The 14,311-nt window shown below is 44.1% G+C and overlaps 1 protein-coding gene across 1 annotated transcript; it reads right to left on the minus strand.

The window, feature by feature from the left end:
• Positions 1-1,257: 1,257 nt before the first annotated feature.
• On the minus strand, positions 1,258-9,213 carry LOC126516958 (uncharacterized). Its single transcript, XM_050167035.2, has 3 exons — positions 9,066-9,213; positions 6,772-6,901; positions 1,258-1,873 (listed from the first exon to the last, which is right to left on the minus strand). Exons 1-3 carry the CDS (start codon positions 9,124-9,126, stop codon positions 1,618-1,620), a joined length of 447 nt encoding a protein of 148 aa, XP_050022992.2. The 5' UTR covers positions 9,127-9,213; the 3' UTR covers positions 1,258-1,617.
• Positions 9,214-14,311: the final 5,098 nt, after the last annotated feature.

The following is a 14,311-nucleotide window of genomic DNA, read 5'->3' on the forward strand; positions in this document are numbered from 1 at the left end:
ATCGACTCGGGCATAGGAAATATAACCGCCTATACGTACGTGACTGGTGAAGCCGCACAGAAAAGTAAATTGAGGAAAGTGAAGAGGTGCTAAAATTCCATTTTACTCACAGTGTTGACGACAAATTTCTCACTTTACCGTATCGGGACCGAGTCTGTTAAATTTAAGAAAGGTTTTGTCATTGACGATAAACAAACAAAAACAAATCATAATATAAAATGAAATGAGTTTCTTTCATTGAAACAAAAATGTGCTTAAGTAAAAAATAAAAATTTTTCTTCGTTTCATTGTTTTCACCCTTTTAATATTCTACACTTGAATGTTGTGAGGAGACACATTGAACACGTTAGAGTTCGTGAGCCTCCACTCACCGGACGAGCAGCAAGACGAGTTGCAACACGTACACTTGAATAATTTCGGGAAAGAGAGAAAGCCTCGCAAACAACAAACAGAAGAGCGTCACCCTCGGAACTACCAAGGGACCTATACCGCAATATGGGGGCATTAGCGTGGCAAAATGCTACGCGCAGCAGTGAAGATCTTGCAGCAACCATACGTACGCGAAGCGAGACACTTAGGCCCCGACGATAAACCCTTCGTCGCGGTAAATCACTCGTGACACCTGCCAGCGGGAAAGGCGCTTTCGAGGCCAGCGAAGCAAAGTTGGAAGCTGCAAGCCCGCGCCAGAACCGCTTCCAGCCGCGCATACTTACTTTCGTGTTGCGTAACGTGCGTAGTTTCCGCAGCGCGCATTGCAGCTTGCAGCCCCTGGTGAATATCCATGGCAGGATGTCTGGGCGTGATTACGGGTGTTATTGGCGTCGCTTTGTTTTACTGCGAAAATGGCGAACAGCGCTTGAGCTGTGCCATCGCGCAACATGTAGACACGTTATGCTTTACGCCTGTCGCTAGAACCTCCGACCGGCGGCGGCGGCGTATGACGCTTTCAAAACATTCGCTCGACTGTGTCGCCAGCGGCTTCATCCATCTCGCGCGCTAGCATAGCGACAGTTTATTCGCTTGCATCTGGCGACCGCAAAAATGGTAACGCAGCCTAATGGAGCACCGACATCCGGAAACGACACCATAGGAACGACGTTGACGCCACGCGGTCGATTAATGAATGTTAAATTGTCTTTCCGGCGTAATTTCCGCGATGCGTATGGCGCGCGTAAAGCGCGTGACGAACTTCAAAGAAACTACCCACACGTCACGCCCACGTTCGTTTAACACTTGTTTACGTCTTAGGCGCTGCAAAAGCTAAAACGCAGAAGTCAGGAAAACTGGGAACACATTTCGTTTGTATACCGCCTTGCCATCTCACGTGGCATGCCCGCGGCAGTAAACTTGTTTGCCGCCTGCCAGGCAGCTCGCCGACCTGCTGCTCGGAAGGCAGTTTTCGGGGTACGATCCGCAAAAAGTGGTTGCGTAACGCTCGAGGCGCACGCAAGCACATTACGCAAAACACCCAACAAGCACGAGGTGGCCTTGAGCTCATAACAAAGAGAAAGAGCTAGAAGAAAAAAGAAAAAAAAAACGCTATAAGAATGGATAACTGAAACAAAGATGGCGCACTTGGAAGTAACAGGTGCAATTTATTGCTGGTGGATACGCAGCCTAGTTATTCGGATTCGTGAAGGCAGTCGATATCTCGATGAGCAAGTCGATGAGGTTCTGGTTTGGCCCGGCATGAGGCGGTAGTTTCGGTAGGGCCTGGCAGTGCGTGGAACCCCGGGTATACCGTCCGCACACGAGACTCAACATTTGTCCGTATATGCGATCCATGACGTTAGCCAGGTATTCTTTGGCCTTCGATCCCGGTTCACATGTGTCCACTGAGAGCTCCATGCAGTCCAGGAAGTCATGATACGTACTGTAGAAAAAAAAAAGATGAAAACATCCGGTCCATTTCGCAATATTGAAAGCGCTTGTTTTCTCAAGACAATTAGGTTATCTGTCAACAAAGAACTGCGCACTTTAAATAATTCATTACTAAGAGATTTCTTATCTAAAATTTTAGGAAGGCAGATGGAGAATATTTGCACAAACATGACATTTATCGTAGGCACACGAACGCTGTCGAAATGTTTCCGCCAAAGCTGCGGCAAACGGGGTGATAATTTTCGTGTTTTCCTGGAATTTTTTCATAATATTTCCTTTGGCCGATAGCATATTTCTTCTCCTTGAGATGGATTATTCAGAGGGACGGACATAATTAGCACGAGAAATTGAAATGCATATTCAACTATTTACCAAAAATTAAGTAATGAACTTCTTCATTCATTACTTTGCGACACGTACGCACTGCAATTAATGAATTCTAGCCGGTGCAATTGCCAGGCCTAATCCCTTGGAATGAGTTTCCAGAACGATGCCAGTTTGGAGATATGCGCCATAAAACTCGCCGCGAAAATCCGCTGTTGTTCCACTAAACTTTTTACCAAACCGCTCTTCTATACATTGAAGCACAAAATTAACTTGAACGTCGTTGTACTTTGTCCCACGCTCAGGGAAAAAATATCTCAAAACCGACGTCATCCTAGAGAATAATTTCAAGTGGATAAGTCTTGCAAACTCCCCGGTTAAAATTTGTAAATTGCCATATGTGCCGTGAAGTAATTAATTAATAAGTTGATTGGTGAATTTTTGTTAATTAGCTGAATAAATGTTTCGCTTTCTAGTGCAAGTAATGTCCACCTCTTCGGAAAAATCCAGCTCAAGGAGAAGAATTAGCTCAATGCCACTGGCGATATTAAAAAAAAAGTTCCGGGAAACTTGAAAAGGATTACCCCATATATTATTTATGTAGTTTCTCGGAATGCGCCCAAGAATGTTTCTGACCCCCCCCCCCCCCCCCATCTCGAGTTCTCGCCTACAAAACGGTTTACTCGCGTCTTTATCTTGGTTCTAAAGCATGTTGCTTTACGCAGGCAAAAGAAAAAATAAGTGGTCTATGCTGTAAAATCAGGGCTGTGATACTTCAAAGTTATATACGTAAATGCCACCTGAGTGGTTCCACGCAATGTACCACGTAAGCCATGTTTTTTTTTTTTTTGTGCATGTGTGTGCTTCTCGTATCCACGGGCTGACGTTCCACGCTCCGCCGAGGATTGAGGTGGTCGTCTGCTATCGTCTGGTGCCATGTGCATGACCGAAATGTTATCGGCTGGTCTGGACCTTAAGTTTACTCAAATATTCGTGCAGTCTAAAAAAGAAATAAACAAGTTGAATGGTCTAGCCGAAGCCGACGTTGTCCACGTTCCGTAAAACACCGTAGGTTTCCGGTATGCGTACGCAGTAAGTGAACCCTGCACGAAACTTCGCTGCTGATAAATTTTCCCCTCTGTCGAACGCACTGGAACAATGTAAAAGCAAACTGAACCACGCAATGTTAGAAGAATGGCAAAAGGTATTTGTAACGTTTGAAGCATTACGGTCATTACATGCTGTAGCACGTAGTCAGGTCAGGACACGTGCACTGGTGATGGCCCTGCTGAAATTGGTCATGTGATGCCATGCAGTCACGCAGCTTTCCAGTGTGTCACAATCGACGCGTAATTAAGGTAAACGTTTATATAGGACAGACTGGTGGTGTAGTCGGTGGGACATTATTTACAGAGTAGCGCAGAAGCACATGGCTTGTGTCCTGTAGCGCTGTGTCCCGCCCATTTCTTTCGTCCATGTGCTTCTGTGCTACTGTGTGAATACGGTAACTCTTTCGCGAGCGTCATTGCCTCCAGGGTGAGGCCCTTAAAAGCGGCGATCCCCAGGACCAACTATGGGCTGTCCAAAGGGTTCGCGAACGGGCGGAGGACCATGGTCTTCCGGCCTCAACGTGGGAGTGGCCCGCAACTGCGACTTAGTAGTTCCTTAGGACATTAATAAAATTTGTTGACTGAATGATTGCCTCTAGGGCACCCTCAAGTGCAATCTTGAGCGAGCTGACGCTTTATTATCTGGATGTCACTTCCGCCTAATGAACAAGGGTGGGGGGAGGGCAGTAATAAGGAGCCCACACCTGTCGCTTTCATCATCATCATCATCATCATCATCGTCAGCCTGGTTACGCCTACTGCAGGGCAAAGGCCTCTCCCATACTTCTCCAACAACCCCTGCCATGTACTAATTGTGGCCATGTCGTCCCTGCAAGCTTCTTAATCTCATCCGCCCACCTAACTTTCTGCCGCCCCCTGCTACGCTTCCATTCCCTTGGAATCCAGTCCGTAACCTTGGTATGAACTTTGGTATGAACCATCTACACAAACACCAGAGCTCTCGTTTCTTTCTTTTTTTTTTCTTATGATGTTAGACGTTAGAAAACAACAACAATGCCATCATGCTAATTATGGAGAAACGCGAATCAATGAAATGTGCGATGGCATCCCGAGCTTTTGCACGCGGGCCCCCTTATGCAATCCCGAGAACACCAAGCGTGGGAGCAATGCACTCACAATGTCGCTTGAGCCGACCATTACTGGACCGCTGAATTTACACATCTTGAGTTTGAGCATTTCTGACCAGGTGTGCCTTACAGCAGATTCATTACTTCAGCTGCAGACATAAGGGTGCCTGTGAAGACCACCAGGGGTTCTTTTCCGTGCACCTAGATCTAAGCACATGGCTGTTTTCGCATTTCGCCTCCATCGATATGTGGCCGCCGTGGCCGGGATCCGATCCCGCAACTTCGTGCTTAGCAGCACAACACCATAGCCGCTAAGCAACCAGGGCGGGTGTCTGTGAAGACGAAACAGCGTGCTATTTGCATGACGCTGCTTGACAAACGAACGCTTGGAATGGCAGCGTATTTCCGCGGTACCTGCAGTACCGGCTGTAGCTCCAAAAACAATTCCTCACCATCATGTGGACGTATTTAAATCGGCCACAATACGTGAACCTTGTTTATTTTTGAGTCTATATAAGACCCTCAATCTGAGCACCTTGAGATTCGGAAGTTGACCTTCTTATGCAAAATTCGGCAGACAACGAAAGAAGCAACGTTCGATAATAAAATAATCCGCATCCAATGACAGAATATTCGGCACCTGGGCGTGAAGAACTTCGGCACAGATAGGTTTTACCGAATCACCAATATTTACATTTTCAGCTTGACGGTGGAGGATAATACTTTAAGTTCTAGAAGACGGCAGATTCAACGCTCTAGTTGCAACATACGTTAGGTGAAGCTTTGTGAAAGCGTTTCAGTAAATGCAATGTAAAGAGATACATGATGCGTGCAATTTTATTTTATTTCCGACAACATGCAAAGGAATTTCGCGGTCTTCTCCCGCCGCAGAATAAATCTTTGTGTTAAAACAGGCGGAATCCACCGAGAACGTTGGTATTGCTTATATTACGTAACAAATAATTCCTGAAGTTCATCAGCTTTCCATCCCGATTTTTCGCGAGAACACTCTGAACACTACATAAATAGTGACGTTGTTGAGGCGATGCTCACGTAGACTAATGGGAGGCCTTCCCCCTCGAATGTTTTGATATCACTGTTTAATAGAAATGCTCGTTCTGAAAAAAGTCGTCTCAGTTAATGATAGCTTTAGATTTCCGATGCATGTTATGTGGGCATTGCAAAATTTCAGGTGATCGTGCAAAAACAATTAGAAATGTTTTTACCAAAAGAAGTGGTGTTATGCAATTCATCGCATAACTTAGGTGACTCACTTAATTGTTAAAGTAATTGATTACATTACTTGTTATACTGAAAGAACACAGAAAATAATACAATTGTATTACAGTAAACATAACCATTATGTCTGGAGAGTCCCGGGCTGGAGGACTTCGAGGTGCTGTTATTTATGTATGAACTTGCTAGGGCTCATATCCTCGTGTATGCAATCGTAGGCGCATGTAGTCCTGGGAGTCGTATGGCGTTGTAAATACTAGGCTTGACCAAGCTCTGTCTAGCCCTGGTATCTGAATTTTCACTTCTGGCGGCAAATGTCACTTTCCCAAGGTCCTATTTCAGTAATGAGTGGTTTCGCCGCAGTTTAGCAAAGCAGCTAAGCATAAAAGAGGCCAAACTTAATTTGCAGAGCCGTCTCATGGCAGGTAGACTGAACCCCCCTCCCTGCAATGCAAGTGTATATGTTGTCAACTCACATATCGGGCGATTTCACATTATGATGGCACCACAGTGTTTCTCGGATGAGTCGTTGGGCTACTTTAGCGCATTTTGGTAGCGAGACAGAACCGCATTGTAGTAGAGAGTGAACAGAGGCACCTTATCTCTAACGCTCAGTGGAGTACGATAAATGGTGGGTAGTAGACGCACATCGCAATGCAGACAGTGAGAACTGGAAGAGCACTGAGTGTGGCGAGTCAGAGAGTTTAGAGACCACAATGATAACGCGTAACTGTCCCATTTTGCCACCGAATATATCATCACCGTTGGCTGTTGCCTACAGCATCAGTGTGTAAACTATTGAAAAAAAAATGCGGATGTATCTTGGTATTTTTTACAGTAACTTTGCTTGGCACCTCCCGATGTATGTTCATGTAGTAAGCAAAATAAGATGAACTGAGCTACGGCGCGTTTTGATTCTCTATCGGTGAATATAGGTACATGCCATTCTAAAGAAAGCCACGCAACCCAGCTTCAGCAGTTCAGCGTACGTAGGGTGGCAGAGGAATGGCGCAATTCTTATATCAGTTTGAAAGAAGGCAACAGAGCGGTTGTCACACAACACTACAATGTCGCATTTAGCAGTCCACAAATGAGAATAGTCCAAGAATAAGCCGCGATGCGTGACGACCTACCAGCAGGTGTAGTGGACGGTCCTTCCTGGCGGAGCTTCAAGGCTGTCACCCAAACCATCACGAAGGACTGCGAAGCACTGGTTCAACTTGATCCCGGCTGCGTTCATGCACTTGATGCTGTTCTTGTACACTGCGCATGCACAAAGCAGCGTGAATGACAGCGAACGATAGGGCGCCAGCAATGATGATTATGTCCAGACGCGCGTACGCATCATCACATCACATCTGCACCCCATATCCACGTGTCTTGCGAGACTGTTGATATACCAGAAAGTGCTGCACAAGGTCGTGGGATCAAATCCTGGCCATGGCTGCTGCCTTTATAATGAGCCGAAATACAAAAACGCCTGCGCAATGGGTTCACGCTAAACAACCTTAGGTTGCTAAAATTATTCCGGTGTCCCCAACTACGGCGTGCCTCCTTATCAGATCGTGTTTATTGCACGTGAGGTACCAGAATTTCATTCATTTAAATAATGCCAAAAAAGGAGAAAAAGAAGTAGCTATATTAGGTGGTGTATAGAAGAAACAATGCTCAGCTAGTTAAGCTGAAATAATGACCGCAGGGCACACGTAGGGAAACACGCTAGAAGAAAGTTACGAGGTGGCTTTCATGCATTTCGTAACTGCCCAAATTATAATGGCCAGCTTATCGTTATTATGGTGAGTATGGGCAGGTGAGTGAACTGATATTGATTTTCATGCGTTAAATATTTTGGCAAGAAACCAAGGGAAGCAAGACCAACGCACTAGTCACGCAACAACAAGCTCTTTAGCCATAACTGAAGCATCGTGTTTTACCTAATGTGCATTTCAATTGGCACCTTTCGAAAGGATGAATTCGTGTAAATGAGTGAAGTTACAGTCATTGAAGAAAACTGCTGTGAGGTCAATGTTTTTCTTTAATATATACATTTCTCACCGAATGTGCTACGATATACAATGCCAGTTGCATTTTCCCAAAAAGTGTCATAGGGGAATTCTATAGTAATGATAATTTCAACTCTGATTTCTTGGACAACATATTTCAAGGAAGAACGTAGTAATTCTTGTGCTAGTTTCAGGAATTACTGATCAAAAGACGGGAAATATTTACTGCCGACCTTTGATTTTGAGATAGTACCGTATGCTCTGTAAGAGCAAGCAATTATAGAGCAACTTCACCAGTAGCTAACTGTACTTTGCGTGAAATTTGTCCTGCTGGTAATTTACTATTCCTTGAGTGATGCACTTGTAGAAAGGGAACTTCGCTACATTCCACCGGAGCTTTCAAATGTCTGCTTGAAGTAGGCTAGTAGAGTGACTGCAGTATTTAGTAAAAAAAAAAAAGAAAGAAAGTTCCTCCTTTTGTTTTGCCAGTGCTTCCAGCTAAGTTTAGGCAAGGAAGTCTGCAGTAAACTCACTCCGAAATAAATTGCATCCACAGACTGTCAAAACGCACCGCTAAAAAAATATTGTGACTAGCTCCATGGCAGAGAGAACAGCATTAATATGGGTAATAAATCAAGCACGCATCAGTGCCCTGTGCTTGTTCCGCGCTTTCATTCGGATCATACAGCATGTTCGTTTTATCACAGAGTGTGTACTTCGTATAACGAGAAAATTAGCCTGTGCAAGTGTCATTGTTAGACAAATTCTGACGGTGCACTGTGTGGCGTTTTATATCTCAGTGGATACCACGCCTCCGGACCATGCCATCGAGCTCTGGCGAGCACTGCTGTTCCTCCAGGACTCGGCGGCACCACCGGTCGGCGATCGGCTCCACGACAGCCACAAGAGTCATGCGGCGTCCACTTAGCTGCCTCCATGCAGGACGTTCGTTAATAACACGGAGGCAGCCTCACCCTTCCCCTTTTTCCATAATACCGCTCCCCTTCCACCGCTGCGCCTTCGGCGCATTCTAATGTGGAATAAACGTGGTTTCATTCATTCATTCATTCATTCATTCATTCATTCATTCAGTGGAACATTGACATTGTTTATGACTACGTGACACCTTTCCAGACTATGTGGCAGTCCACACAGACAATCCTACATTATTCATTCTTTGCTTTCTTTGGTTTGCTTTCTTTTCTTCTTTCTTTCAATTTTTCATACACCTTTTCTCCTTCCCCAGTAGAGGGTATCGAAACGAAGATATGATCAGGTTGCGCTCCCTATCTTGCGTTTCCTGTTATCTCTGTCACTCTCGGTGGGTGTGCGTGCGTGTGCCTGTGTGTGTGTGTGCTCACGCGCGCGCGGGCGCTAGTATCTCCTTCTTGGTCCATTGTAACAGCGGGATGGAGTGAACTTACTTTCGTGTTCGTCAGTGCCTTTGGTGCAAGCTGCTTCAAAGTCATCGCCCGCCGCTTCCATACCAACCAATGCCACTACGCGTGGAAGTCCACTTTCCAGGCACCTCTCCGAGAAATCGAATGTGCACGCCACCTGCTTGCGGAACAACCTGCATAGAAGGTAGTCGGCTTAGCTGTAAATTGAAAAAGTTAGTTGCTACAGTCGGCAATATATTGAGGTGCAGTATATTAATGGAATTATGAGTGAATTTCTTGAACACGTCACGTGAAGGAACGCGTCTATCAAAGCCAGGTACACACTAAACATTTTAACACCCTTAAGGGTGTAAATCAGTTTGTCGCCAGACGAACACCCTAAGGGTGCTGTTGTCTACACCCTACAGTTGGGGTGCAGTTATATCACCCTAGAGGAAGGGTGTCCAGCAAAATAAATTTAGGGTGTAGGGGTGCAAGTACATATTAACACCCATCTATGTGGGTGTTGGAAGGGTGTACACCCTTTTATTGCTAGTGTGTATGGAAGGCAGGTTCGGCAGTACACGCCTTCAATTACTACTATGTACAGCGATCCACGCGTAACTCTCGCGTGTGCCAGAAGGTTCAAGTTCGGCTCCCAAACACACCGTCGAACAGCCGGCTTTGAAGCTTCGATGGGCACACACGCACGTATACGTATGGATCACATTACATATTAGTAATTCACGGTGTATATTGCAAAACCTGTCTTCGCTGCACATATACAACCTAGCAAATGTCACTTTTGAGCATGTATATCAACACCAACGGTTATCACGATTTCCAGATCCACATAAAATGCAACACAGACTGGTACGATATATGGCATTTTCAAGAAAAATGTAAATATATTTATTGCATGCTGCAATACAGAGTACAATATATACATAAATCACATGAAATATAAGCATGCACAATCACCAAACACATCGGTAAGTAGAAGAACATGTACATTTCCCACAAAGGTATCTAAAATATAAGTATTGATCAAATCTGTTATTAGAGAAGAAACTATGTATAGCAGCACTGAAAGAGCCTGAGTTGACTTCGCAGTGTTTTGGGCCACATAAAGGAATACATTTTCAGTATAAGGCTCAATGAACGAAAATTCAAGTTTTGAAGCCTTGAAAAAAAAAGGGACATTGCAAAGGTGAATTAGGGGAGTAATTGAAATGCAGAGCAAATGCACAAGACACCTGTTACTTCGTACAGTAACGTAATCGCAAAGCATTATGAAAAGTTTGGAAAGTCGACGTAAGCATATCTGGCCAACATTTTTCGGACTGAAACAATACTTTCCAAGCATAGACGTGCTTTAAGTGAGGTTTAAGCCAGCGGTATTACTGCTAATTTTTTCTTTCCAACAAGATTACTTGAGCACGAAAAATATGTAGAATTTTTTAGTGCCTACATAGTTTGTCCTCTTTTGTGAAACGAGAGTTCTCTGTGCTAAAAGTGCTGTGTAGGAGATTTTCTAAGTACAATTCCAGTTTCTATAAATTTCTGTCTTGTAACCCGAAGGCACTGGTACATATACAATATGCAGTTTGAAAATAGGTTCTTTTCTTACCATAAATCAAGAGTGAGTATTCCACATTTACTATGGTGTGGGTGCAAGGTGCAGTAAAAGGCCTGATAAAAGCAAACCACTGTTGATTAAACAATTTTGCTGAACACGAAAGGTGGACAATGTTTCAAAATACATAGTAAATTTCTAAATTATTTGCACTTAGATGCAGGAATACAAGATTACGGCTTGCTGTAGCATGTGAGTATACAAATTAGCAAATATGGTTTAATAAATTAGCCATACTCTGGTTACTAAAAGAACACAGGCACAGGCAGTCATGTAAAAGTTCAAGTTAAATATCACACTGTTAACATTTGCCAGCAAATGGTCGTATCAAACATTATAAATATACTGAAAAAGGTGCTTTCTTGGGATAGTTAGCAATTAATGCGAAAAAATTACTTACAGCGTGAATTACAAGGACTGCGAGAGACGACATAGACTGCGCTGACTTCTAATAATATTTTATTGCGTTGCCACATTGTGTGTATGTATACAAGAGCGGGCATGCGCAGAAAATGAGTCACAAGGGGCGTCTAACAGCAAGTCGTTGTACTAAGTACGTGGTCACCTGAAAAAAAAAAACATTACAATTTCTATCTTTTGAGATACAAGGCTTCACTAGGGTCAGCGTGACAGAGGGGGCACTAACGCACACACTACCCAGTTTTCTGGTGAAATTTCCTTCTATAGTTTCCCGGATGACCTGTTAGCTGTGTCTCACTAGAACTTCCGTATCTTCTAAGAGGAACTCGCAGTCACAGTCCCGGGGCAATGGATGCCCAAGTGGCCTTGAACAGTGTTATGGACGTTATAGTGCTCTCTTAAACGGTCATTTAGGCACCTGCCTGTCCGTCCAACATATTTACTGCCTCAAAATAGGGGAATATGGTAAACCAAATTCGTTGCACATATCGCAAAACGTTTTCTGTGCCCGACAGAGCAAGAACTCTGACGTGATTTGGGCGCGTTTACACACTTACAGAGCTTTGCCAGCTTTTCTGGGGTTGAGAAAAGGCCTGTGATTCCTGGAGGTTGCCGAATCGTTTTTAGCCTATCGCAGACATCATGCACATACCCACCGGTGGCACTGCGAACCTATGTCGTTCAACCGGCTGGTTCCTTGACTGAGCGGGCTCATCACGGTTTGTGCCCCTCAGAAGCTGTTCCACTATGGCTGAAATTAAGACCAAAGGGTAGTCAACCCTAGAAAGGTGATCAGCCTGTGCAGCAAGACTATGTTGCATCTTGTGTGAACAAGATTTATTGAGGCTGTTAACGAGGGAACACTTTTAATACCTCATTTAACGAGCTTTGAGTGTGCAGAGTTAAAGGGCAAGAGTGACGTCTTACTTCTCAGATCGAAGCACCAGCCTGAGATCTACAAAGCGCGAGGAAGCATCAATGGGGACCTCATGCGTTAGTTGTAGAGGCTTTCTTAAACATCTCCAAGACTCCCGAAGCAACAGGTTCGAAAGCGTGATCAGCGCAATCAATGAATACCACGTGGTCATTCACAAACCTGCACACTTTGACAGGAGACGCATCTAGGTGACCTTCAATATTGCAATCATGATGAGCGAGATAAATATAACATAGTGGCGGCGCCAGGCATGATCCTATACAAATACCATTTATTTGTATATTGTGCAGGATCGTGCCTGGCGCCGCCACTGAGTGATATTTATCAAGCTAATCATGATTGAAATATTTTAAGGTCCCCTAGATGCGTCTCTCGTTGTCAAAGTGTGCAAGTTTGTGGACGACTACCTGGTATTTATTGATTGCACTGATCATGCTTTTGAGCCTGCTGCTTGGAAGACTTGGAGATCTTTAAGAGCTGCAGCCTCTAGAACTAACAAATGAGGTCCCCACTGATGATTCTTTGCGCTTTCTTGATCTCAGGCAGTGCCTTACAAATAAACAGGCGGGCTAGTGCTTTGAACCGAGAAGTAAGAAGTCACTCTTGCCCTTTAACTCTGCACATTCAAAGCTTGTTAAACGAGGTATTGTAAAGATTTGCCTCGTTAACAGCCTCGATAAATCTTGCTCACATGAAATGCAAGATAGTCTTGCTGCACAGGTTGATCGCCTTTCTTGGGTTGGCTACCCTTTGGCCTTAATTTCAGCCATAGCGGAACAGCTTCTGAAGGGCACAAAACGTGATGAGCGCACTCAGTCAAGGAACCAGCCGGTTGAAAGACTGGTTCGCAGTGCTACTGTATGTGCATGATGTCTCCGATAGGCTAGAAAAAGATTTGGCAACCTCCAGGAATCCCAGTCCTTTTCTCAGCCCCGGAAAAGCTGGCAAAGCTCTATAAGCGTGTAAACGCGCCTAAATCGTGTCAGAATTCAGTAAATATGTTGGACGGACAGGCAGGTGCCTAAATGATCGTTTAAAAGTGCACTATAACGTCCATAACACTGTTCAAGGCCACTTGGGCATTCATTGCCGGGACTGCCGCTGCATGCCCCTCTTTGAAGATACGCAAGTTCTAGCGAAACACAGCTCACCCGGTACATTATTGATGCTTATTTCACCAGAAAAATGGGTAGTGTGTGCGTTAGTGCCCCCTCTATCACGCTGACCCCTAGTGAAGTCTTGTATCTCCACAGATAGAAATTGTGATTTTTTTTAGTGACCATGATCTTAGTACAATGACTTGCTGTTAGAACACCCCTTGTGACTGCCTTTCATTTTCTGCGCATGGCCCTTCTTGTGTATAAACACACGATGTGGCAACGCAATAAAATATTGTTGGAAGTCAGCGCAGTGTATGTCATCTCTCGCAGTCCTTGTCCTTCACACTGTACGTCATTTTTATACTGAAAAGTGAATATTAATCGATTCAAAATTAGAAAAAATATAGTACACATCTGAGCTGCAAGAATGCAATTGATACAGCAAATGACGTTTAGCTTTCCAAAAGAAAGAAAATGTTCACGTTTCACCACGAGGTGCAGGGACTCCATTCTCTGAGCATCTTGACCAATAAATGCAGCGCATGGCATTGCTGGAATCTTGCATCCTGCATTAGCAAAATAAGAAGAGAATCATGAGAGTTCAGTCTGTGCAATTACACATGTGCACTGTGGAAAATTTGATAAGGCAACAAGCTCCTGAAAGTAACAAACTTAATTAATGTGACTGGGAACAATGAACAGCTCAGGCAACTGGGCAAGACAGGTGAAAGGTAGGAGAAATTTCTATTTTGCAAATTTAGGAATTGCATTTACTGTGAACACTAAACGACTATGTCACTGTGAATACAAGGCACATACAGCAGCAAAAGCAAATAAATTTACAGTAGCCTTTTCACCATAGAAAATAAGAGTGAATAAAATTTAAGGACACTACCCATGACATCTCTCAACAACAGAAATTTGTCCAAGAGTGTGTATGTGACCTTAATATAAAATTGACATGAAATGTGGAATATATCTCTGCATTACACTTTATAAGTACTGCAGCTGAGAACCTACGGGATATGGCATATTAAGACTGACATGCACAAGACATTAAAAAATGGCTGTTTTTACACAACATTATTACACTAGGAGACACAGAGTAATTTTACAGAGTGCACACAAAATGAAAATGAGGGAACCCCCACTGGCATTATCATTTGCCCTGCAATACATGCATCCAGCCCAACAATCT

Source organism: Dermacentor andersoni, chromosome 1, assembly GCF_023375885.2.
Source record: "Dermacentor andersoni chromosome 1, qqDerAnde1_hic_scaffold, whole genome shotgun sequence".
Taxonomy (NCBI): Eukaryota; Metazoa; Arthropoda; class Arachnida; order Ixodida; family Ixodidae; genus Dermacentor; species Dermacentor andersoni.

What these genes read in the sequence shown, in the direction of transcription:
- LOC126516958 (XM_050167035.2), bottom strand. Translation starts at nt 9,126, where the DNA reads ATGGAAGCGGCGGGCGATGACTTTGAAGCAGCTTGCACCAAAGGCACT. An exon ending in AGGCACTGACGAACACGAAA is followed by an intron (nt 6,902 to 9,065) that starts GTAAGTTCACTC and finishes GTGCATGCGCAG; the next exon opens with TGTACAAGAACAGCATCAAG. An exon ending in ACCGTCCACTACACCTGCTG is followed by an intron (nt 1,874 to 6,771) that starts GTAGGTCGTCAC and finishes TTTTTTCTACAG; the next exon opens with TACGTATCATGACTTCCTGG.